We start from the raw sequence: 26,327 nt of genomic DNA, 5'->3' as shown, positions 1-26,327 counted from the left end.
AAGGAACTAGGGAAGCGAAGGGTTTATTTGCTTTATACTTCCAGGTCATGGTCCATCATTGTAGGAAATCAAGGTCAGAACCTAAAAGCAGGCCTACTTGCTATTTCATGCAGAATTTTCTCCTCCTAAGGAACTTACTCAAATCAATGAACTACAGTAGAATCCATAAAGGAATGCTGCTTGGTAGCTTGCTTATAGGCTCATGTGTTTTATACAGCTCTACAGTTCAGGCCCACCTGCCCAGGCAATGGTGCTGCCAACAGTAGTCTGGGCCCTCCTTCATAAACTTATGAGCAAGATAATCCCCTACAGACATGCCCACAGGCCAGTCTCATCTGGAAAAATCTTCTTCAAATAAGACTCACTTCTCAGGCTACTCCAGGCTGTATCGTGTTGACAGTTAAAGCTTGTTGCACTCTTTTTAAACCCTACTTTATTTAGGGTTTTTAAAAGCCTCTCCCTTCTAAATCCCCAACCCTAGGTAGGAGAGAGAGGTTAGTGGGGAAAGAGGGCACAAACCCCTTTACTTTTCCTGGCTGTTTAGGGCCAATGGGTTCTTACGAAGCTGTATCAATTCTCTGTCAACATCAAATGCAACAAGCAGTCTTGATCAAGCTGCTACTGCCAAGCAATCACAATGTCTTTGTCTGATCTCACCAAACTGCCACTCACCACAGACCACATTTTCTCTCTCCCAGCTCTCCTATTTATATCCTCAGAGCCCTAGACCATCACCCTCTCTGTGTTGCATGAGGCAGGCCCTTACCAGCTGGCAAAGACCACATAAGGCAGTTAACAGCTGTGGACAAACTATAGCCAAACTAAAATCCCACACTTGGAATTAAAACAAAAACATATTTACATAACATAACTGAGTTTTTAAGGAAACCAAAACTTCCATTACAGAAGCTAAGACACTCTCTGTGTGTTTTTGGTTTTCTAGGTGTATGCATATGAGAGCACAAGATTAAGCATGTGGTGTTCTTCATGATGATACTAACCTATTTTTACCAGGGCCTTTTGCCTTCAGGACCAAAAAAAGCACCCAAAGTCCCCATCATCATATACCAGAAAGTTACAAAGCCAACCTGGAAATATGAAGAAAACGTGGCCATTCGATACTTAACAGTGCATGCTTATTGTTGCAAGACTTGGCCAATGGAGAAAGATTGCAGCATGTTTGAAGCCAGTATGGTTTACACAGTGAGTTCCAGGCCAACAGTAGCTATAGTGAGACCTTGTCAAACAAACTAAACAAAACAAAAATTGAAATGTAGGCACTTGAAGATGATTTTCTACTGTGTCTGAAGATGTTGCTTTATCCCTGATTACCACTTCTTGGATGTAAGATGGTTGCTAGAACTGGGATGGACATGGGTTACTGTATGCCCAGGTCTGTCTTTAATCAGGGAGCCAAGTACTCCTTAGTCAGGGGTATCCTGTTCATGTCTAATGCCCCCATAGGCAAAATGCTCTTGATCAGGTACCCATGTACAACAAAATCAAGCAGAGCCAAGAGAGAAATTCTTGGTACAGGAACCAAAGCAAAATGAACAGGATAAGTCTATCCTAGGAAATGAATGTCCTAGATTTATCAGATATTGGCTTGATTTTCATAGTGATGATTTGCATAACAGAAGTTAAATGTTAAACTTAACATAAACCAAGGGCGGATGTTCTGAGGGCGTCTTTGGAGCATGTGGTTGTCCTACAGATGGCTGGGAGGTGGATATGTGGAGTAGGAGTGGGGGAGAGTAGGGTAGAGAGAAGAACAGAATGGGAATTGCAAAAAAAAAAAGTGAAGAAAAAAAAAAACAACCCATGGAATTGTTTATGCTTTAAGATGTCTAGCATGACCCCAGGATGTTCCCACCCAAAACTGAGAAGGAAAAAAAAAAGTTTTCAGATAGAGAATTTCCTCGGCACTTCTTTATTATTATTATTATTATTTTATTTTTTTATATCCACAATGTACCCGGTTTGTTTGCAGAGGAAAGCACCTGTCATGCACAACCACTTTGCAGTTTCCAAACCTCAGAGGTTGTAGTGTGTGTGTGTGTGTGTCTGTTGGGGTGTTAGGGTGTCAGGGGTGTTCTGGGGTGGCCAACTTCAGGTTCCTGGGACAGGAATGTGGGCAGGCAGCTGTAGTAGGACAGTGTGAACCCGGGCGTCACGCGCCGCCCTCCCCGCATCGACCCCGCCCCCGCGCGCATGGCCTTGTGGGTAACGCGGGCCCGCCAGGTGCCAGCTAATGGCGGCGGACTCCTGAAGCTAGTGGCTAAGCGGGAGCAGGGCGGCAGGGGGCGCATCGCGGAGCCTGGCTGACCGCCGCTGTACTCTGGACTGCAGCTCCCCGGAGTCTCCGGGCTTGACGCGACATGGACAGGCCGGTGACAGCGGCGGCCGCTGCGGCAGCTGGCTGTGAGGGCTCTGGGGGCCCGGGGCCAGGGCCGGCAGCTGGGTGGAGACCCGCTCGGGTTGCTGGGGGCGGCTCGGCCGGCTCCCGACACCCCAGCATGGAGACCCTGGACAGGTAAGTAGGGCCCTGGACGCCACAGCCTCTCGGTGCCTAGCTTAAAGCCAGGCGTCCTCTCCAGGTTCCCAGTCCGGAGCCGAGGCGGGGGTTGGGCGGCCCCTTCACAGCCACCTCTCGCCTCTCGTCCACGTCTCGGGCCGCTGCTCTAGGACCTGCCCGGGGTTGGGCACCTGCTCACTTCCGCCCAGTGAGCCCGATAGCTCTTTGCTTCAGAGCTGTCAAACCCGCACTAGTGCCTACTGCTCCTCAAGGATCCCTTTTCTGTGCCTGGCCGGGGCCAACGATCCTCTCAGGGGAAATGTCGCCTGGCTTCTTTTTAGCGTCCCCTTCTTGTCTAAATCGTGTGATTTTAAGATCCAGTTCAGCTGCTGCTGTTTGGGGTGGAGACTAGGAGATGAGACTCCATAGGCCCCAGATCTGTAGCAGATCGTGATAAAAATACACAGATTTGAAAAACTGAGGTGGACCGCTTCCATAATGCTCATGAAGCAGGAATATAGTTGTGTACTTTCAGTTCTTTACACTTTAAAGTACACAGTTCCTTTTTTTCTTGGGTATACAAGTCCTACTTCTGAGGAAGATTTAAATAAGTCAGTTCAAGGCATACCTGACATGTCCAACCGAGAAAGGCCACCACCCAGTTGGGTAATGACAACAGATGGCTGGAACATCCAGTTTCCCCACTTAGACACTTGGGCAACAGACAGTTGTGGTGTAGCTCAGTGGGTTTCAGCTGTTTATGCCTGCCTGTCTTAGTCATTTCAGTGCTCTGAACTTTTAAGAGTTTCCAAAGACAAGTAACAAGCAGCAAGCAACATGCTCTCACCTTGTATCTGAGTGTAATTACAGTATATTTTAATACATTAATCACTGAGTGAAAGGCTTCACTAAAAACTAACCACAGCTAAGGCATCCCTTGTAACCATGAGGACTTCACTTCACTCATCGGAAAGTATCCAGCAACACATGAGTTCTTGTCTATTCACAAAATGCCATGCTATAACTCTATGGCTCTAAGGCTGATAATTGAAATTACATGTGTTAAGTGCAGTTTATTGATAAACACAGAACAACAATAAATCCACCCCTTACTTGAAACAGCACAATCAATTTTAAGCCACAAAGGAGATATTTTGATTCACAAACCTCTCCAGAGAGGAAGAAATGAGAGTAGGCACAATTGGAGCCAAAGATTACATTTGAAGCAGTATTGTTAGGGCTTCCTATCTCCTGTGCTTGTGTCTTTTAAAAAATCTGATTTATCCTGTGTGTTCTTCAAAGTGATAGGAATAGGCTTCTGGAGAAAAGCCCTATGGTAGATCCATACAGCAAGGATCCAAAAGGAATCCTGGGACTACCTGGGCAATCCATGTACAAATGAGGACAGGAAGAGGTGGGTCAACCTCAGGAAGCAATGGATTGCAAGTCTGCAAAGTAAAGAGAAGTGTCTTTATGGGAAGAAGGTAGGGCATGATCTAGTCAGCAGTTGATTTCCTCTAGTTGATTTTTATGTATCTATATTCAGGGATGGGTACTGCTGGTAAAAATAGGACAAAAAGGAAACACTCCACTCAGGGGACGAAACCAGGATTGCTGCATATACCAGACCAATATAGTGGTAAATATAGTGAGTTCCAGCCAACCTTCACTGCAAAATAAGGCTGTCTCAAAAAAAAAGAAGAGCAGGCAGTAAAGGAGGCTAACCCAGTGCAGGGGCATTTTGGTGAGTTTGAGACCAGTCTGGTCTATAGAACAAAGCTCTGGGACATCCAGGACTACATAACTACATAGAGAGAACCTGTTTCAACACACACACACACACACACACACACACACACACACACAGATTAAATATCTCTCCCCTTTCCTGTCACCTTAGAAATTGTGATCCAATTCTAACTTCTACTAGGATCATAGAATCTTAGTATATCATAGAAATTTGTACTTATTTAGCAAATATTTTAAATATATTTTCAACCACTAAGACTAGAACACCTTAATCAGAGACTGCAATTAGATGTTCTGTACTTCAAACACAGTAGTGTGAATGTAATTGGCAGTGTTTTTGTTTTGTTTCAAGATGACATCTAACTTCTTGGTAAAAGGTCCTAAGTGTTTTGCTTCCTTTGATTTTTCCCCTGTTCTGAGAGATCTGGAGAGGAGCCTGGCTCTTGAGGGCAAGTTTTAAAGCTCTCACTGCTTAGTTTGCCTACAGAGTCTGTTAGGTCAGGTGAGCACATGGTCACCAGTCATGTGACCATGGGTAAAACTAGAAGCTCAGTTTTCTTTTCTATAAAATGGGTTACTGGGTAGCAAGGTAAGGCTGCATTTTAGACTACCAGAGGGTTCTATTTCCTTTGCACTATTGTGTTTTCATATTGAGACAGTGTCTGAGCATCTGTGGTATTGCCTTTAGCTCACTGTGTGTATAGATGTTGTCCAATGAGGCCAGAAAAGAACATTGGATCCTTTGGGACTGGAGTTACAGAAAGTTGTGAACTGCCACATGGACAATGGGAATATGAACCTGGGTCCTCTAAAGAGGTGCCAAATGCTCTCAATCACTGAGCCATTTCTCCAGCCCCAATACCTACAATCTTAAGTTTTTTAAAGAAGGTTGATTGATTCATCTAGAACTAACCTGGAACCTGACCTTATTCTCTGTTTTGTTTATTATTAATTCTTATATTAATTAGAAAGTAGCCAACCAAATAGTTTAAGACATTGTGGGGCATATCTATAATTTCAGCACTTGGGAGGTAGAGGCTGGAGGATGGAGAGTTCAAGGCTAACCTCAGCTGAACAGTAAGTTGAGGCCAGCCTACTCTGCACAAGAGACACTGTTTTAGAAAATAATATGTATAACTAAACATTCCTACCCAGGACACATTTTTCTCATTAGGAGCCTGTGTTTAAAGATTTTTGACCACATTATTTCTTTTAGTCCTACAGGGTCACATGTTGAATGGTGTAAACAGCTTATAGCTGCTACAATTTCTAGTCAGATTTCAGGTTCAGTCACATCAGAAAATGTGTCCAGAGATTACAAGGTAAGTGACGTGGAGTGTTTAATTCATTATTGGTATTTAAGTAGCCAAGAAGCTTTTTATTTTTAATTCACATGCACATTTAACCTCTGGGTGTTTAATTGCCTTTTGGGGATGGTGAGGACATCGTTTTTCTGGTGTTCAGTCTGAAATAAAGAGGGAATATATACCCATTTCTTTTGTTTGTAGTTACAGTTTTATAATTGACAGGAAAAAACTGTCCTAAGATTTTGATCAAATTTTAAAAAATCAATCTCTATCTTATGAGAAAGGTGTAGTGGGTGTAATGATGCATGCTTGTGATACCAATACTTATTTATAACTGAGTTTGAGGTCAGCCTTTTGTCTACAGAGAGCCTTCAAGGCCAGGGTAGGTTACAGAGTGAGAATCCCATCTAACATCAGGCAAACAAAAACATGTTTGCTTCCTTTGTTACTATTTTGTATAGAAGTCATACTTAGATGGACAGTACTTTGCAGGCATGCTTCTGTATTTGGGTATTGCATTTGAGTATTCATCGTTAGCATGAATACTACAATTCTAAACCATTTACAGAGCTCAAAATGGGGCAACTTTGTTTTTTGAGGCCTTACTGGAGTGAGTAACTTGGAAAAAGTTGGATTCTCTGCATAGCCTAAGGTTAAGTGTGAGATGCTTTTTTTTTTGGTATAGACTGATTTCTATGTCTTAGATCTTAATATATACTCAATAAATAGTTATTGAATGAATTTACAAGCAAAAATATCAGCTGCTCCATCTTTGTTCAGGCTACAAACTAAAATTTTAATTCCAATAAGCTGTTAGAGGATACACTAAGTGAAACTGTATTGATACTTTCTTTGTGTTTTTTGAGGTTTGTTTGTTTGTTTTTGCCTGATAGGAATAGTTGAATAATTTTTTACAAACATACATGGAATACATTCTGTTATCAGTGAATAGCTCTCAGAAGATGGCAAATCTCACACATAGTTCAAGAGCTTCAGCCAACATCCTGCTTCTTCATAAGTGCACCTTGTTGAGGACTTTTGACATCTGTTCCTTGTTAGATCATAGCATAAGATGAGAAACAGACTCCAGCACCTGTAGTTGAGATTTGCTCTTGTGCTGTCTCACTTCACCAAGCTCACAGTTGTCATTGATTATGCTTACCAAAGGTTGTGTAAATAGGATAACCTGCCACGTACAGACTGGCAGTATATCCCTTAATAGTATCCTTAGTTTGTGATTTTCATGCATAGTGACAAGAGAGCAGCTGAAGCTCTTGGTCTCTAAAACCTAGCTAGGAAGCCGCTCCAGGGAGATTCTTTACTGTAGCAGCATTGGGTCTTACTAGTCCCAGGTAGCCTATTGCCCCCACTTTACCTGAAACTGCCCACTGAAGGACCCCTGTCATTAGAGGAGAACATTCATATTATGGGTTGATTTTCTTTATTGTCAATTAAAAGTTAACTGTAGATTTTTCATTATGGCTTAATGTCATGTGGGTTCTGGAAAAAAGTGAATGCAGCCAAGTGTGGTGGCACACTCCAGAATCTTAGCACTTAGGAAACTGAGGCAGGAGAGTCACCTTAACTCAAGGCCTACTTAGATTACACACTGAGTTCACTGCTAACCTGGGATACAGTATACGACCGTGTCTCAAAACACAAAAACAATAACAAACAAAATTGAATTTTGACTAGCTTTCTAATGTATAGGTTAAGCTGGATCTTTAACATGAAATAACTAAGTTTTACCAATTTTAATCTATTTACAGATTTTGTATAGCAAAATCAGCTCATATTAGAATGGTTTAATAGATACAATAAGTTTAATAAGGAACAATACTGTTTAATAAGTTACTTATTAAACAGTAAGTTTAATTAATAAGTAACTTATTAAACAGTAAGTTCAATAGGTAACAATAAGATTTTCATATGTTTTGGAAATTGAAGTTTTAAGTCCCTACATCAGATCATAGTCAAAGCCTTTGATGGATTATTGCAAGATAGCATGTTTTATAACTAAATTTACACAGTTGGCATTAAGTTCTTCAAAGAAATATATTTTAAATAATAAAAGCACAAAATATTCTTAAACTACACAAACTGTTGTACATGCTACTTTTAAAACTCAAAGTAACCATTTTGGGCTTTGGGGACCCTCTGGCAAAGGAGCTGTTACACAGAGTTGAGCCTAAAGATCCAGATACAATTTCAGAAGGATTGAAATTGCAGCCACTAATAGAAAATATTTGAAATTATCTTTTGTATAAATATTTTACTTAAAACCCATACAGATTTGGTGTTGACTTTGCTCACCTCCCTTCCTGTCCTTTCTCTTCTTTCAAGTGCCTTCCCTTCTCTATTCCTTTCCTCTCAAAATTTCTTTCCCTTCTTCCCTCCCTCCTTCCTATCTCTTCCCTTCCCCTTTCCCCTCTTCTCTTTATTCCTCCTCTCCTTCCATAATCTCTCCTTTCTTCCAGTCCTTTCCTCCTACTCTCTTCTTCTTTTCCCTCCTCTCCCCTTTCTTCCTGTCCTGTCTCCTCTTGCTTTCCCTCTCTCCTTTCCTTCTCTGCCCTCTTTCTCCATCCTTTACCTTTTCTTTCCCTCATCCACTCTCCCTCTTTTCTCTTCTGCTCCTATTCCCCTTCTCTGATCTCTTCCTTCCATTTCCTTCTATTTCCCACTCCACCTCCCTCCCTCCTTCTCCTCTCACCTGTTCCTCCTTCTCTATCATCCGTCTGCTTACTCCTCCCTTTTCTGTTTTCATCCCTTCCTCTCCTGTTTCTGTTCTTCCTCCTCCTGCTTCTCCACTCTTCCCCTACTCTCTTCAACCATTTTCTCTTCGCATCTACCCACGCTTCTCCCATTCTTCTCCCACCTCCTTTCTGTGTTTAGTCCCTTCTCCATCTCTCCTTTTCTATCTCTTCTTTTCCTCTTCTTCTCAGTATGGCCTGTCCAATCACCTTATCTTCACCCTCTCCCTCTGCTTATCTCATCTCCCTTCTCTACCCCTCTTCTTCTTTCTCCTCCACCCTCCCTTCCTATCCTCTTCCTCTCCCCTTCCCTCTACTCTTCCCTTTCTTTCTCCCCCTTTATTCTTTCCTCTCCCCTCTATACAAACTCTACATCTTCATGGCTCTTCCATCTAGAGTTCTGGGAGTATGGGTGTGCTGTGCCATACCTTGTCTCCTACAGTTCTTAGGCACACAGAAAGATAAATATTAACACAAATGGTATGCAGTTACAGCAAGCTCAACTTGTAGAGGTAGAATTGTGAAATGACAGGTATTTGCCAGGTATTGTCACACCTGAAAGGGTGGACAGATAATACTAGTTAATAAGTGCTTATTTTATTATGACTTGGTATTAAATACCAAGCCAACATAAAGATTACCCTGATAATCTTAAATCTTGCATCATTAAAAGAAATGTAATAAAATAATTCCTTTTGCTTATCCTCTGCTTGCCAACCAATTGTTTTCATTTAACTAGGCCAATATACAGAAAAAAATGAGGGTTTGTTTATAAATATGATCAAAATACATTGTATGAAATTCTCAAAGAATTAATACATTAATTAAAATTTTTGCCCTTGAATTTATTAAATTAAGACTATGATCTGACTGTAAAATTCCCATAGATTAGGTGCAGTGATATAGTTAGAAATAATACTGAAATATTTCTAGAAATGACAGAACCAATCATAGGTTTTATTTGGAAAGTACATTATTTGGAAAGTACAACTTGACCAGGAAGAGGAACTTTTATGGAGTAGTAAAAACAGTTCTGGCTAGCTCTGAAACCTTGTGTAATCTCAGTGTGTGACCTTGTATAGTCTTTAGGGATTCCTTGACTATAGGGCTGAAATGGTTATGGTCAGATTTTAAAGTGACTAAATGCCTTTGTTTCTAGAATGGTTTTAAATTATGTTTTGCTCAGATGGACTTGATTCTGGTCTGCCTTCTACGAAGTCATCTACTATGTGATGATATTGCTTTTTCTGAATCTAGCATTATCACCATCACTTCTCTGTACCTTTGCTGTCTTTTCGCTGCTCTTATTATTGTGTACACAGTACTGCCTAGATTTTTCTTTAAATAGTCCAAACTACAAAAAAAGGAGAAAATTGAGATGACAGTATACAAATTTTCTTCCTTTTCTTTGTTTATACTATTTAGAGAAGAAAACTAGCTTTATTGAACCAGAACAGTATTAATAGTATTAATTAGTATTAATTAACAATATTAATCTCTGAATCCTCAGGAGAAATTTCTAGAAGGGCTTTGAAGGGAAGGGAAACTATATGGGATGCTCGCTTTGGCAGCACATATACTAAAATTGGGAAACTATATGGGGAGCTACTTATTAGGTCTTGGTTCATGTTTCCTGAATTAGGTGCTAGCCTATGAAAAGGGGAGCTTGAGCATGCCCTTTCAGGATTCACTGGCATAATCTATGGCTGAAAACCTGACTTCATGACATACTTATTAATCATAGGCTGCAGACTCAGATGCCTGCATGGGACAGTTAACAAGGGAGGAAGATACGGGAGGGGAGATGTGGAGAATTGAAGGTATAATATTCTCCCATAAAAGTGTTTTTTACAAAGCCCCATTACTATCTCTTTGAGCAATAACTGTCCAGTTTAAAATCACTTAATAGATGAGAAAAGATCATCCTATAGAAAAGAATTACTTTTTTTAAATGTTGAGACTTTCTCTTCTGCAAAGGTAGAGCAGATGTGTTTTTTCTTTTTCTTTTTCACACTAAATATAACTAAAATTTCTGGAAATTGTCTATAAAATAACACAAGAACAACCTGAAGGGTAAAGTGATGAAGAAAAACTTGCTAGGAATCTCAGTACCCAAAAATTGACAAGCTACAGAGCAGGAAAGAGTTTATTTGGAAACTTAATACATGATAAACAGTAGTATCTGGAGTACATAAAGAATATTCAAAACCTATCAGTGAAAATGGACAAAAGACATAAAGCCTTTCACTAAAGAGGTGCGTACAGATGGCAGAGAAACACATGAAAAGTTCTTCAACATCATAATAGGAGTAAGAGGTAGACTTACAAATTAAAGGCACGAAGATATGCCGCTAAATACCTATCAGAGTGATTAGAATATTGCTCAACAATAAAAAAGATACACTGATGTACTCCTCAACTGGGATGAATTTGAAGAATATTACACTGACTATAAAAATGTAGTGCTGTTCTGTAAGACTAGAAAATGAAGCTCCCAAGACATACATTGGGAGACCATCTAGCCTGCTCCTGTCTTAAAGGCACTTCAGTTTCCTCTGGCTTACATGAGAATGTAAGTCAAGAAGGAAATAAACTTCTGTATGTATATGAAAAGGCTCATTTTAGGAGAGAAGCAAAAGTGAGACAGAGAGAAACATACCCACAAGACTTAGAGGCAAACCCCTCAGACCTAACCGTCCCCTGTCTGGACTACTGAGGATTTCCTTATAGCAGCTTAAGAACCATGTGAGCATAAAAACTGGTTATTACACTGTCCTTTTCCAAACTGTCTAGCTATTTTCTTCCAGTAGAAAAGACACTGACAAGATGTTCTGTAATCTGTTAGACTCAGTCTCGTGACTTTGTTCTGCAGTAGGCACTATTTCCATAGAAAACGATATTATGAAGCCTTCTTTCTAGTGTTCATCTCTTGCTGTCTGTCCATTTAGTAAGCTTCAGGACAAATGCAAAAATACCACAGCATGCTGGAGTAGATGAGACAGAGGCAGAAAAGAAGTAACTTATCATATGTATAGGTCTTCTGCAGATAAGCATAGCTACTGAGTTCATGAGTATGATAGACAGGACATGTCCAGGAAACAGCATTTCACATTTGTTCTCATCCTCTGCTTCTTACATTCTTTTCACCTACTCATCAGAATGTTCCCTGAGGCTTGGTGGCAGAAAGAGGGACTGTGGAAATAGATGTCCTATTCAGAGCCAAGCACTTAGTGTCTTTTTCTCAGCACCCTGATCAGTTACACATCTTTCCATTGATCATTGTCCATTGCAAAAAGAAGTTTCTCTAAGGTTGAGAGCAGCAAAGGTCTACGGGTATGAATATAAATACTTAGAAGGCAATTTGACAGCATGAGCACTTCGGAAAGGGACAATAGTAGGTACTACCTTGCGGCATATAAACTCACCCAGTCAAGGATTCCAAGAATGAAATTGCCTTCTGTGGAGCAGCCCTCAAACCTAATCAAAAAGCATTCAGTTACTCCATAACAGTCATGTCACTAAAAGCGAGCATAGCTTTCCTAGTAAACTGATACTTTAGTATGCTTGGTCCAGTACTAGGTAAGAACTTTGATGTCTTTTCTCCCCATGAGCCTGCATAGCACCTTCCGGCACTAAGGAGGAAGATTCTTGTTGAGTTTGAGAATGATTTCTTATGTTTTAGCAATCAGAGTGTGTGATATTTTCAATAACCAAAGGTAGTGGCAATAGACTCTGCTACTTCGGTGACCTGGGACCTGAACAGTGAATTGAAGGGAGGTATTCTATGACTTGCACTGCTATTTTCAATTAATAACTCATCTCTTCTGGGAGCAAAAATTGTTCAGTCATGTAGGATAATTCCATTTGGACTCTTTTCTTTTAAGTTGTTAATGCTGATACAGGGATGGCTTTTGTGGCCTGTGTTCCCATTCAGGTGATCTTCTCACTCTTTAGTCAATCCATAAAGCTAATAATCTAGGAATTGTCTTTTTTGCTGATATGTTTCTCATACTACATCCAGTGGTTGGATACCAGCATTGTAGACTTCGCAGTGGAGTACAGAAACATTTAAGTCTTCCCCAGAATGTCACAGCTGTTTGTTTTTCTCAGGTTCTGTCCCCGTGTGCTGTTTCTTTTGACTGATGTTTTCCTACACAGAGGCTACATGTTCCGTTAGGATTCACAAGCCATAGGCAAAGGCATAATACTGCTGAAGTTAATGTCTCTCAGTTAAATGAAGCATGATCTTACTTCTTCAGAGACAGCTACTCCCTCTTCCTCCTTGAAGCTTCCTCTTTGATGCCAGGTCCATCAGAGAATGCACCCTGCTTCCAGTGGGGTAACCACATCATAGAGTTTAATTCTAGAGTTCCAATAGGAATTGAAAATTAATTTAAATAGAAATAAGGTTTAAGTTCTGTGATGATCTCACTATTAAGATAGTGAGTTCAAAGTGAATAAAGTGTAATTAATAAAGAATTAAAAAAAGATAGTGAGTTCATATATGGCTAACCTGTGTTCTGGATCCCATTTGGGTTTTGTGGGCTGCTCTGACAGCATATCTCCTTTTTTATATCACTGCTTTTGTATGGAAAATGTCTTCAGTTTTCTAAACAGAAACAACATTTAATTTTGAAATGCAGCTTGTTCACAATAGGTTGTGAAAGCACTTGCTAAAAAGAATTTGTGCTTAAAATAGTTGGAGATGAGGGAGATACATTTCTTCAAATCAGATACTTCCCTGAAAATTACAGCACAAATAAATGTATTAGGATTGATATAATATTGAATGAAACTTTGTGGGTAAATATGTTATAGAGGATTATAATATTTCTAGGGACTAGGCTGTTGAATCTAATGGCATCTTTCACAGGTCAGTAAGAACATTTCCATGATGATGATGATGTTCTGTATTTTAACTAACAGGTTTTCAGGAGGCCTGAAACCAGGGTAAGAATATTTGGCTTTTGGCAGATGGGCCTCCTGCTTATATATGTCTGTGTTTTGTGGAACACTTGGTTTGTTTAGTGCTCTTTACCTTCTCACTGGTTTGTATGAGTCACTCTGATTGGTTTGCTCTGCTTTGTCACAGCTTTAAGTGTTCACTGCAAATGCTGTGTTTGCTACAGAGTTTTAAATGTGTGAAGGCAGGAGATTGTACCCTACTGACTTTCCTCATACCACCTGAATTCTGACTCAATGGATGTTCATGGCCATTGCTATATGAGTATAGGCCTACAGTAGCCTATTTTTAAAAAATATGGTTTTAATTGAAACAGAATTATGTCATGTTCAATCCCTCCCGTTCCTTCTTCCAGACCTTCCTAGACACTATCCCTTGAACCCCTCCCAAATCCCCTAACTTTTTTGGAGTTGACCGACCCTTTTTCTTTTATTGTTACACTTATTGTTAAGTACACTTGTTGCGTGATTCATGCTAAAGAACTTAGCAACCAAAAAAGTGATTAGTTGTTTTCCTTCCAATCTAAGTAAGACTTTAGGTCATGCTTGTGATTGCATGTTCCATCCACAAAAGTGCTAATCTTGAAGCAAGATTTATAAAAGTCAGTATTTTTAAAAATACATATTTAGTGAATTGTAGCTTATATTTATTTCCTCATAATTTTCCTTCGCTCTATTTCAGAATATTCATAAAGCAAGACAAAGATTGGTAATTTGCATGCATTTAACTCCTAGTGTCAGACATGAAAAAATTAACCTATGTTCATTAGATGGAAACAATCTGGATTTTCATAATATGATTAATTACTTCAGTTTGAAACTTGTAACCTTATTGAAGCCAGTGAAGTTATATAGAAATATCCAGATTAAGTAAAATTCTTGCTATATTAGTTGGTTTACCATCTTACTTTGTTCCCTTTGGTTTGTGAAAATCATTTTTTTTCAATGATTCACACAGCTAAATATTAGTATTTGGTTTATACTTGCATGGACTTTGAAATACTGTAAGAATTTGCTTTGAATAATCACTAACTTTTCTGTTCTAACATTTAAAAATTACAGAATGAATTTTCTGTTTTAGTACTTAAAAACACAGAATGATTTTGTTGTTTTTGTATGTAAAAATTAGAAATTTCAATAAAACAGACTCCATTTAAAACCTATACTGCCTTGATAGGTAGCTACAAATTCATATTGAGTATAAACATGTGTTCTGTAGTTACTGGATTTTGTTGACCAATTTGTAAACTTGTGAAGTAGTAAATTTATTCAAAGGTTTGCAACTTCTGTTCCCATTAGAACCAATTTCATAAAGTAAAAATGTTAAGTTTTTAAATTGTCACTATTGAAATTTTATGCCGATTTAAAAGGGGGTTAATGATATTTTCATGTTAAGCATTCTTTTTACCACTTGTTAAGTTAATAATACGGTTTTTTAAAAAGATAACCAATTCTATGAAGAAATTAAGAATAGCATACCTTTAAACAAATCGAATAAAATAAAGAATATGTGACATTTTAGTTTTTTCTTTGAATCATGCTTTTGATACTGTAGTTAGAAATATTTGATGTGATATTGATTGCAAGTCACAGCAATTAGTAATAAGAAATATACTAGTACACATGTATATATATGTATGTATGTATTTATTATATATAAAATCTTGAGCATTTGTTGTGTGCATGTATACAATGAAATTTACCCCTGGGTAATGCAATAATCCTTTAGAATATGCAAATATTTACTCTCTATTTAAAGTGCTCATATATGAACTGCATTTGTATTTTTGCTTGACTTTGCCCTCTATGTGGTTTCTGTGGTGTGCCTTATTTTCTATGAGCACATGATGTGCCCATTATATTCTTTGCTATTTGCTATGGTGTTGCTTACTTTTATAAACACAGTGCATTGTTTGAAATGAAGTTTGTTTGCTTTTCATTTTTCTATCCCAACACAAACACAGAAAATAGACACTACATTGTAGGCTAACAATTTCTTAGATAGTCCACATGTTATTTCCTTAACTCAAAGGGGGCAAGTGTGGTGATTTGCAAAGCCATAAAAGGTTTGTCAACTTTTACATGCTTACTGTCTCTTAAAAAAGAAATTCTGTCCTTTCACCTGTCTGTTTGCACGTGTTTCTCTTTCTCTTTTCTGCCCTTTCTTGTCCATGCACCTGGTGCTGTGCAGGAGATAAAGGAAGAACACAATGGCTACCCTTTTGAAGCTGAAGCTGATCAGGTGGCAAGTTCTACATGTTCATCTCTTTGTAGCTACAGACTGTGTATCTAGAAGCCATTTCATACTAGAAATCTAGGCAATAAGCAAAACTTTCCAGTTGCTTTTATCACCGCAATAGTTCTTCCCAAGAAGGGGAGGAGGTCCTCCCTTATCAGTGGACTAGGGGTGAGGTGTAGGTGGAGAAGGGGAAGGGTGAGTGGGATTGGGAGGAGACTAGGGAAGGGGCCACAGCCGGGATAACAAAGTTAATAAATTGTAACAAATGATAATAAAAACAAAACAAAAAGTAGTTCTTCCCTGTCTGTTATGCAGATTCCATTATGACATTATTTGCAAATGGTTTATCCAACATTTTGTCAACTAGAAATTGGTTCATCCACACTACTTGGTTTCCCAAGACAGGTTTACATGACCTCCACCACTGTAAGAGTATGAAATGCTTTTTAACAAGGACCTAGAGAGGTAAACACAAATGCCACAGGTTTGTTTAAAAAAAAAAAGGGTGTGAACTTTTCTTTACTCAAAGTTGCCTGGTAGGGCTTGAGCTGTTGTACACACCTTTAATCTCAGCACCCTGGAGGCAGAGGTAGGCAGGTATCTGAGTTCCAGGACAGCCAGGGCTATACAGAGAAACCCCATCTTGAAAAATCAAAACAAAAAGCAGTCTGCTCTTCCAATTCCAAGCACCCACATGGCAGCTCACAACTGTCTGTGGTTCTTGGTGATCCAATGCCCTCTTCTGGCCATGTGGTGCATATATATACACATGTAGGCAGAACACTTATACACATAAAATATAGAAATAGAAATTTAAACTTATATTGTATATGCCTAACACACCACATTTTGTATTTTGTATTTGTGGAATGAGCATGTGTATTTTTTTTAATCAGAATTTAGAATCTTACTGTTTACTTCATACTTTCAGATGTTCTCCAGATTCATGAAGCAGCAGTGCATTTCCTGCTGTTGATGTAGAAACCAAATAGGAGAATCCCGTAAAAAGCAGCTCTTTGGGGGTGACTGGCACACCCCAGGTGCTCAGCCTTGCCTTTGTCCTCCATCACCTGTGCAGAACCACCTCCCTTCATTGACCCCAGAAACATCTTTTAGGACTCAATTACAAAATCACTACTTTGGACATGCAGCTGTTACATAAGCTGTTGACCTGGAAGTTTAGAGACATGTTTACCAAAAACAGTGAAAAGGTCAGAGTCGTCTGGGTAGGTTAGATCCCTCAAGGACAAAGTCAGCTAGACATTCAGAATCAAAGGTTGAGATGACCTCATAGGGAATTGCTCAGCTGGGCAACATTATGACAGAAGCACCAAGACCTCAAATTTACTTCATCTTTTATTTCTTTTGCACATAGGTTGGATAAATCAAGGGTCAAATCATGTCCCGTGCAACCTTGTAGTTGCAGTAAAAGCTTAATATAGCATAAATGTGAGTCTCATCTCCTAACACAGGTATAAAAGGAAATCTACTCTGCTCACCAAAAAAAAAAAAAAAAAAAAAAAACAAAAAAAAAAAAAACAAAAAAAAAAAAAACAAAAAACAAAAACCTTCTTTTCTCTCCTGGCTTCCCGTGTTGGAGCTAAATATGTTACTTTTTCTTAGGGAAGAATCTGAAGCATTGGAGTCTTTTATTTGTGTTATTGTGATAGATTCTTTTTCGTCATTGAAAGTCATGTCCCATACTTAATGATCATTAGTGAAAGTTTTGTCCACTGTGTTCACCAACACATTCATTCTTCATAGAAATGTGCAGGCTTTTCCAGTCATATTTGACTATGAATATGGGACAAGAAGAGAACCAGTTATTCCTTACTCTTTATCTTGAGAGCCTTGTGTATTCTTCCTGGGTTTCATTGACTAGCCCAGCCTGGAAGTCTTGAACATGTTTGATGTGGCTTGCTCTAAAGCTCAACAGGCATCTTCTCATCCCAGATCCCCTACAGATGCTAGTGATTAGAGAAGCTTACTTTGATAAATGGTTCCAAAATAACTTATCCTTGGTTATTTTTAAATATGTTATGAAATCTCGGTCTATATACTTTAGTATTTGCTCATTAAAGTAAGTTTTAACAATGTAATATTTGAAGTAATTTACAACTCTGACATTTATTAAAGTAGCTTTCTCACTTGGTAATCATAAAAATTAGTCACTAGTTCAGATAGTAAGTTAAAACAGACCTTCAAATTAAGGCTCCTGTTAAGCTTGTCGGTATTTAGTCTTTATAAAACAAATAGCTTAAAAGTATATGTATTGGTTTATGCTTTATTGAATAAAAAGTATATTCCTGAAGGAATCTTTAAGTGGGGCTGAGGGTGGAGCTCAGTGATACACAGTGACCAAAACAAGTATAATGAAATGACTGTAAAATTGAACATTAAATGGAAAAAGAAAGTCAAGTTTATATGAAAGTCTTAAATGTAATGTTAAGATGGGGTTGTGACTTAGTGATAGATTACTTGCTTGGCATGTACAGTATCCTAGGCTTGATCCCTTGTACTATAAAATTAAAAAAAAATTATTACATAAATTTTTGGTTGAAAATGTCATAACCAATCTGTTTTAAAAATTCAAATTGAATGTATTGTTTGTATATATGATTTTTAACCATACACTTTTTGATAAGGAAAGGATGGACCATGTAATCTTCTGCCTTCTTGGTAGAAGGGACATACATACCATACCATTGATCAACATTGCCCACCTGTTTTCTGATGAATGTTAATGCCCTCCCAAGTGTTAACAGTTCTTTCTTAAAAAGCAATTCCTGAGTAAGGAGGTATGAGATATGTGTTGTATTCTATCGCCCTCTTGCTGATTTGGTGTGCATTAACATACTAAAGCCTAGCTTGCTTTTTTAAAAAAAAAAAAGTCTCATTTGTTTTACCTAACACCATTTCCCTGCTTTATTTTTTTTTTTAAGCCTGTTTACATCTTTTGGTAAATTAATGTTCTACGAAATACAGCCTGGTAATTGCTGGGGTTTTTATTACCTTATTCTTATCTGTGAACCACCTTTTTTATCACCTTATTCTTATTTATTTATACCTGAGAAAATAACTGGTTTCTTTAGTAGCAACTCACATGGTAGCAGTACCTTGGAATATGCCTCAAATTTAGGCTTCAGTCTCAGCTTTGTAGTTCAAGAACTCCATTTTCTGCTCTCCTCTGAGTTATCTGACACCATACAATGAAACTTAGAAGAAGCTGTTCCCAGGTTACAGTGTCAGCCTGATCATAAAAATATGGGCATGAAGTGCCTAGGCATTCTAGGCAATATTCTTTTAGCAACATTGTAGCCAGCAAACCTAGTAACACATTAGCAGTTTTCTTTAAAAGTGTGAAATTAGTTATGAAAATGAATTGGCCTCAAGAATGTGGATGAATATATCCTGACCCACAGTATATACAGTTTAATACAGGTTGAGTATTCTTTATCTCAAATGGGTGGCACACGGATTCCAAATTTTGGGATTTTTCACATTTTGGAGTCTTGGATGAGACTCAAATCTACACATGAATTTTGTGTGTCTTCTATACCTTACACACATAAACTAGAGGAAATTTTATGCAATACTTTTTAGTGTGTGTGTTCTTGTGTTCTTATCTGCCAGTATAATCCTATGGCCTAGAATGAGTGAACAGTGATATTCCCATTTTTATGCTCCCTGTTATATGCTCACACACACACACACACAATTATATGTATGCACACACACATAAACACATGCACACACACACTTACACTTCTAGTGTTTCTATTTGTTAGTCTCATACTCGGAAACCTTATTTCCAAATTTGATGGCACCTTACAATAGCCTCTCTGTCTATAGTGATTACAGTATCTATCTGTCCTGTCAATCCATTTCTGTATTAGTGCTTTCTAACTGTTAAATGTAAATATGTTGTAACAATTTGCTAGAATATGCAGCATGATGTCCTGTGGTGCTGAGCTTTGAAATTATCTTTTAAGGGGAGAGAGGATATATTTTTGCAAGCTTGTGTAGCCTTATTAAGAGATCCCAGAATACCAGCATTTTCCTCAGTATACAGATGGAAAGTGAGATTTATTCCTGTTTGGTTTCTTTCCAGGCTTTGAGAGATGGAAATAAACTGGCACAGATGGAAGAAGCTCCACTTTTTCCAGGAGAATCAATTAAGGCCATTGGTAAGTTTAATATGTACCATTTGCTTATAGGAATCTAAAACATGAAGTGGTACTTTCTGAGCATAGGTGATGTGTATGTTGGAGATCAGCTAGACAGTTTTAATTAGGGGAAAGAGATTGAAGGACTAGGGCTTTTTATTCTTATTGGCATCATTCTGATCTTAAAAGATGGAAGAAATTAGAAGATCCAGTTAAGTGTTTACCAAAAGAAAAGGAGCCTGCCTGTTCCTCATGAAATAAGAGCTGAATGGACACCAAGTGTAATGCTGGCTCACTGTTTTGATGGACTGTTTCACCATAAAGAAATTTATCAGTAGCCCTCAATAGCATATCTTAGTAACAGTTTTGAGAACTTGGCAAATAATTTTTGTTGACTTCTTTGGTTATTGAAAGTATAATTTTAATGGAAGAAAAGAGCATGTGCTATCATCCTGGCTTGTAAAGGTAATGGAATGAGGGTTACCATACCTCCCATGGCAAATTGTCATGCATCTCAAGAGATAGTTAGAGGGGCTTCTGGGAACCACTTTTTTCATCTCAGCTGTGTTGGACAGTCAGCTTTACTGGCATATTTTCTTATTTTTTCATGACTCTCTCCCAACATGGGTGTTCAGTCTCAATATAGTCATGTCATATTAAGAACATATGAATGGTTGGGCTGTCCCACCAGAGCCTCCCAACTAACTCCTGATGAATACCCTAGTTTGTTACTCTGCTATTAACTTTCTTCATTATCCATTTGTCATTTTGAATCTATCTATCTATCTATCTATCTATTGGCTTGTGGATCTTGCTTTTCTCCTTGTCATCCTCTGGCTCTCTCACTCTTCCTTTTTTGGAGTTTTTTTCTAGCATTTCTCCTTGAGGTCTTCAAAACAATCTGTTTTAACATGGCATGCACTACTTCTGCAGACAGTAAGCTGCAGAGTTAGTGTTCAATATGGAAAGGGATGAATCACTTTACTTTTATCAGTAGGTCAGAGTCCACTTAAAAGAGATTAGAGCTAGTCTAGGTGACTGGTTTATCACGTTGTACTTCAGACTCCCAGATGTATTACAAGGAGTGCTGTAAAGCTCACAGCTGTATTAGTAAGAAGGCTTCAGGGATCTCTCTGTGGTCCTGATGCCCATTCTTTCCTGTTTGTATCTCTTTTTATTCTGGAAATGGAGCTTTGGGAGATAGAGGCTGTAACATAACCCCACTCCTCTCCCAGTTATTGGAAATATTTTACAGTTACATGTTAGGGACATCTGCACATCCTTAAGCTTTGTTAAATATGTTTCAAATTCCTCCAGGGACTTGCAAAGGGTAAGTAAATTAACCCTTACTATTAAATAAAATATGCTCCTGGAAGCAAAGTATTAAGTAGGCCATTGTAAAGTAAAATACTCCCTATTGAGTATTATTTTAGAACAGGCAGAATTTTGACATAGTATATACTTGGGAAGCCATTGTCACTCTTATGGTAATGAACTTGTCAAAACCCCTAACAGTAGTTTTCCTTTATCATCCCCTTTCATTTCTCCTATCCATTCCTCTATGCCCCAAAACTCTAGACTACTTTATATTTTCTAGTATTTGCCAGAAGTGAAATTATAGTATTTTTTGCTGAACTTCTTTCAATCAAATAATTGTTCTGATATTCAACCACATTGTGACATCAGTTAGCAATCATCCATTTTTATTGCTGAGTACTATTTCATAAAAAGTTGCTTTTGTATGTTGGTGGATATATGGGTTGTTTCTGTTGCTTTTGTCTTACAAATAAAATTGTTATGAACATTTTTACAAAAGCCTTTTTAAAAGTTTACTTTCTCTTAGATAAATGGCCTAAGGAATAGAACCGGCCATTTAACATAAGAAACTGATGTACTAGTATACATCCAGCAGTGCAGGAGTGTTCTGGTTCTTTCTTTCTGGTCTGGATGCCTTTACTTGCTTTTCTTTTTTTAAATTTTTATTAATTACAGTTTATTCCCTTTATATCCCAGCTGTCCCTCCTTCCCTCAACCTCTCCCAATCCCACCCTCCCTCCTTCTTCTTCTATCCCCTTCTCCAGTCCAATGATAGGGGAGGTCCTCCTCCCTTTCCATCTGACCCTAGTCTAGGAGGTCTCATCAGGATTGACTTCTTTGTCTTCCTCTGTGGACTAGTAAGGCTGCTTCTCCCTCAGGGGGAGGTGATCCAAGAGCCAGCCCATGAGTTCATGTCAGAGAAAGTCACTGTTCCTATTATTGGGGAACCCTCTTGGACACTGAGCTGCAATGGGCTACTTCTGTGCAGGGTTTCTAAGTTAACTCCATTCATGGTTCTTGTTTGATTTATCAGTCTCAGAAAAGAACCCTGTGCCTAGATTTTTTGGTTCTGTTGCTCTCCTTGTGGAGTTCCTGTTCCCTCCAGGTCTTTCTGTCTCCCCATTCTTTCATAAGGTTCCCTGCACTCTGCCCAAAGTTTGGCTATGAATCTCAGCATATGTTTTGATACCCTGCTGCACAGAGAATTCTCAATAAGGAACATCAAATGGAAGAGAAACACCTAAAGAAATGCTCAAAATCCTTAGTCACCAGGGAAATGTAAATCAAAACGACCCTGAGATTTCACCTTACACCCATCAGAATGGCTAAGATAAAAAGCTCAAGTGACAACACATGCTGTGCAGGATGTGGAGAAATGGGAACCCTCCTCCATTGCTGGTGGGAATGTAAACTTGTACAACCACTTTGGAAATCAACCTGGTGCTTTCTCAGACAATTAGGAATAGTGCTTCCTCAAGACCCAGCTATACCACTTCTAGGCATATATCCAAAAGATGCTCAAGTACACAACAAGGACATTTGCTCAGCATATTTGTAACAGCTTTATTTGTTTTTTTCTCTTTTAATTAATTAATTTATTTATTTTTAATTAATTTTTTATTATTAGTTACATTTTATTAACACTGTATCCCATCTGTATCCCACTCCCTCATTCCCTCCCAATCCCACCTTCCCTCCCTCATCTCCTCCCTGCCACTTTCCAAGTCCATTTATTGGGGAGAACCTCCTCCCCTTTCATCTGACCCTGTTTTATCAGATATCTTCAGGACTGGCTGCAAAGTCCTCCTCTGTGGCCTAGCAGAACTGCTCCTCCCTTGGAGGGTGGGGAGGTCAAAGAGCCTGCCATTGAGTTCATGTCAGAAATAGTCCCTGTTCCCCTTACTATGGGAAACCAATTGGTTACTGAGCTACCACGGGCTACATCTGAGCAGAGGTTCTAGGTTATATCCATATATGGTCCTTGGTGGAGTGTCAGACTCAGAAAAGACCCCTGTGCCCAGATATATTTGGTCCTTGTGCAGCTTTATTTATAATAGCCAGAAGCTGAAAACAACCCAGATGTTCCCCAGTTGAGAAAAAAATACAGAAATTGTGGTACATTTACAGAATGGAATACTACTCATCAATTAAAAACAAAGAAATCATTAAATGTGCAGGCAAATGGCGGGATCTAGAAAAGATCATCCTGAGCGAGCTATCCCAGAAGCAGAAAGACACACATGGTATATACTCACTTATAAGTGGATATTAGACATATAATATAGGATAATCATACTAAAATCTGTACACCTAAGGAAGCTAATCAAGATGGAGAACCCTGGGTAAGATGATCAATCTTCATTCAAAAAGGCAAATGAGACAGACATCGGAAGAGGGAGAAAACAGGGAACAGGACAGAAGCCTATAACAGAGAGCCTCTGAAAGACTCCATTCAGCAGGGTATCAAAACTTATGCTTTTCTCTGTATAAACCTTCAGTATGAAGTTAGAGAAATGGTAAGAGTAGACATTCTTATTCCTAATGTGGGGAAAGTGTTCAGATTTTCTAAAATTTAGATATTTAGATATCTAAAAATTTAGATATGATGTTGGCTGTAGGTAGTTGCTGCCCTTTATCAGAATATCAGAGAACTTTCTGCTCTCACTTTTTTAAGAATTGTAGTCAGGATTTGAATTTTGTGAAATGCATTTTTTGTATCAATGTTATTTTTCTTTAACCTATAATATGGCAGATTGCATCAATTAATTTTGAATGTTTAGTGAACACAGTTCCAGTACGAAGTATTTCTTTTCATGTACTATCTTTTTATGGATTGTTAGGTTTGATATATTAGAATTGCATTTAGGAGTGTTGCATATGTATTTATGATAGACAGTAGCCTGTAGTTTTCTTTTCTTGTAATGGCTTTTCAGTTTTTGGTATCAGTAATACTAACTTCATAATGAATTGGAAATTATTCTCTCTCAGCTTTTGTTTTGGAAAGAATTTCTTTCTTTTTTTTTTTTTTATAAGTAACTATTTGTTTTTTTTTTTTTTTTCAATGCAGTTTATTCAGGAACATTGAACGAACAATCCTCAGACCCCGGGGAAAGCCAGCCCACAGCTTAAATAGCCTCTGGGTAGCCAACCCAGGCGTGCCACGGGGGCAATGCAGATAGGTCCACATACATGGAAGCAAGCCAGATCATACCATAAAAAGCTAAAATGATACGCTCAGGATGCGAGGCTAAGCACTGCACTCAGGGTCAGCCGCTTTGGACCCAGAGAAGAGCATGTCTGATTGCATGCGGGTTGATGCCCCAGGTCCCGCCTCTGAGAAAAAGGTATCGGACGGGTCTGATGCTCTTTGGGCGGATGACACCTAAATGAACATCTGTACAAAGTCCCAATTTATTTCTAATATCAGAGATCAGACCTCTACTCTTGCCTGATGCGTCTAAAACAAAAAGGGGGAACTGTAGAGAGCTGCGGAATGCTATGCCTTAAAGATGGAGCTGGTTTCCGCCTTCCACCTTCCCGATGGTGAGTGCTCTCTGTCACGAACAACTCCACATTTGGCTAAGGCCGAGGATCTGGAAAGAATTTCTTTACTGTTTGCAATTTGTAGTTTACCCATGAAACCACCTGGACTGAGACTTTTCTTTGTGGAAATGTCTTAATGATTTGATGTATTGTCTTCAGTAGCTGATAGATAATTTATCTTAACTTTTTTTTTTTTTTTTTACCATGCAAGCTTAGGTAGTTCACATCTTTCCAGAATTCATTCATTTAATTGGAGCTGTGAAATTCCTTATCAGCATGTTACTTATCAGACCCTCTTAGTGTCTGTACAGTTGGTGACATGGCCTTTCACATGTCCTGCATTTGTAATGTACATGCTTTCTCTCTCCTTTCTTTCTGATAATCTTGCTGGAAGGTTTGTCAGTTGTATTGCTTATTCTCAAAGAATTAGTTTTTAGTTTCATTGTTGTATTTGTTTTCTATTTCATTTGTTTATACTAGTATCTTTATTGCTCCTTATCATTTGCTCACTTTGTGTTCCATTATCTTTTCTTCCAGTCTTTGTTTAAGTGGGCAAATGTGGTCATTGATTTGAGATCTTTGCTCTCCTCTAGTTTGGATGTTTGGATTTTCCTCTAGTCACTGGTTTCCACCACCTCATGAATTATGATTTAGTGTTTTCATTTTCATGACATTTAATGCTGTTGATTTCTTCTTTGACCCTCAGATTACTTAAGAGTATGTTGTTCATATCAGCATTCAGGAATAGAGGCAGAAGGACCAGGAGTCCAAGTTCATCTACAACTATATAATTTGAGGTCAGCTCATGCTAGAAAATACAAAACAAACAAACAAAAAACACCACCAACAACAACAAAATCAATGTGTTTTTTAATTTCTGCGTGTTTATGAATTTCTCAAATGCTTTCCTGTTGTTGATTTCTAAGTTTATTCTCATGCTTTGTTCTTATTGATATTTTATTTTCCTTTTAATTTCTCATCTAATTTCATAGTCTATATCCGTAGATGCACAAGTATAGACACAATAAAATCTAGTATCTGCATATCATAGAAAGTATGCAATATTTGTGTGTTTCTGAGTCTACATTATTTTACTTAACACCAGTTGCATTCATTTTTCTGTAAATATGATGAATTTATCTTTTTTTATGTTAAATACAGTACCATTGTGTGTATGTGGCATATTTTCATTCATTCATTTTTCTATGTAGTGTGGGTTTCTTTTGAGCCACATATAGTTTTGATCTTGTTTTTGTCCACAATCTTATAATCTGTACCTTGTATTTGGGATGTTGTGTTCATTAACATGTTATATTAATATAATTAATTTTAAATTGATCATCTTATTGTTTTCTTTTTGTCTCATTTAGTTCTTGCTGTCTTCTTTGTCTTTTTGGTCATGTTTTAGTTTAATTGAGTACTCTTTCTTTCTTTCTTTCTTTCTTTCTTTCTTTCTTTCTTTCTTTCTTTCTTTCTTTCTTTGTTACAGTGCTGAGGACTGAACTGAGAGCCTAAATGCTTGTCAGGCAAGCATCCTGCCACTGAGATCTATCCTCGTTAATTAAATGAGTACTTTCTCAGATAGCATTTTATATCCTCTGTCTATTTACTTGCTTCATTTTTTTTTATTTTATTCTTTGCTTTACATGATTTCTATGTTATATTTTCAAATCCCTTACACATTTTTTTTTTTGAGACAGGATTTCACTATGTAGTCCTGGCTGGCCTAGAACTTTCTATTTTGACTAGACTAGCCTTGAACTCACAGAGATCCACCAT

The 26,327-nt window shown here is 38.2% G+C and overlaps 1 protein-coding gene across 5 annotated transcripts in view; it reads left to right on the top strand.

Moving 5' to 3' along the window:
- The first annotated feature begins 2,224 nt into the window (after window positions 1-2,224).
- Window positions 2,225-26,327, top strand: part of Mtmr1 (myotubularin related protein 1) — a 69,150-nt gene continuing 45,047 nt past the window's right edge. Inside the window, exons 1-6 of one of the 5 annotated variants that reach the window (XM_060376683.1) lie at window positions 2,225-2,533; window positions 5,481-5,586; window positions 13,248-13,271; window positions 13,966-13,992; window positions 15,475-15,525; window positions 19,634-19,709. In XM_060376683.1, coding sequence (XP_060232666.1) covers window positions 2,379-2,533; window positions 5,481-5,586; window positions 13,248-13,271; window positions 13,966-13,992; window positions 15,475-15,525; window positions 19,634-19,709 — 439 coding nt within the window. In that variant the 5' untranslated portion in view covers window positions 2,225-2,378. The remainder of the gene's footprint in view (window positions 2,534-5,480; window positions 5,587-13,247; window positions 13,272-13,965; window positions 13,993-15,474; window positions 15,526-19,633; window positions 19,710-26,327) is intronic. The other 4 variants (XM_060376684.1, XM_060376685.1, XM_060376686.1 and 1 more) reach the window with 4 other exon arrangements.

The sequence above is a fragment of the Meriones unguiculatus genome, assembly GCF_030254825.1.
Source record: "Meriones unguiculatus strain TT.TT164.6M chromosome X unlocalized genomic scaffold, Bangor_MerUng_6.1 ChrX_unordered_Scaffold_30, whole genome shotgun sequence".
Lineage (NCBI taxonomy): Eukaryota > Metazoa > Chordata > Mammalia > Rodentia > Muridae > Meriones > Meriones unguiculatus.
This window is presented reverse-complemented; position numbering and strand designations above follow the sequence as displayed.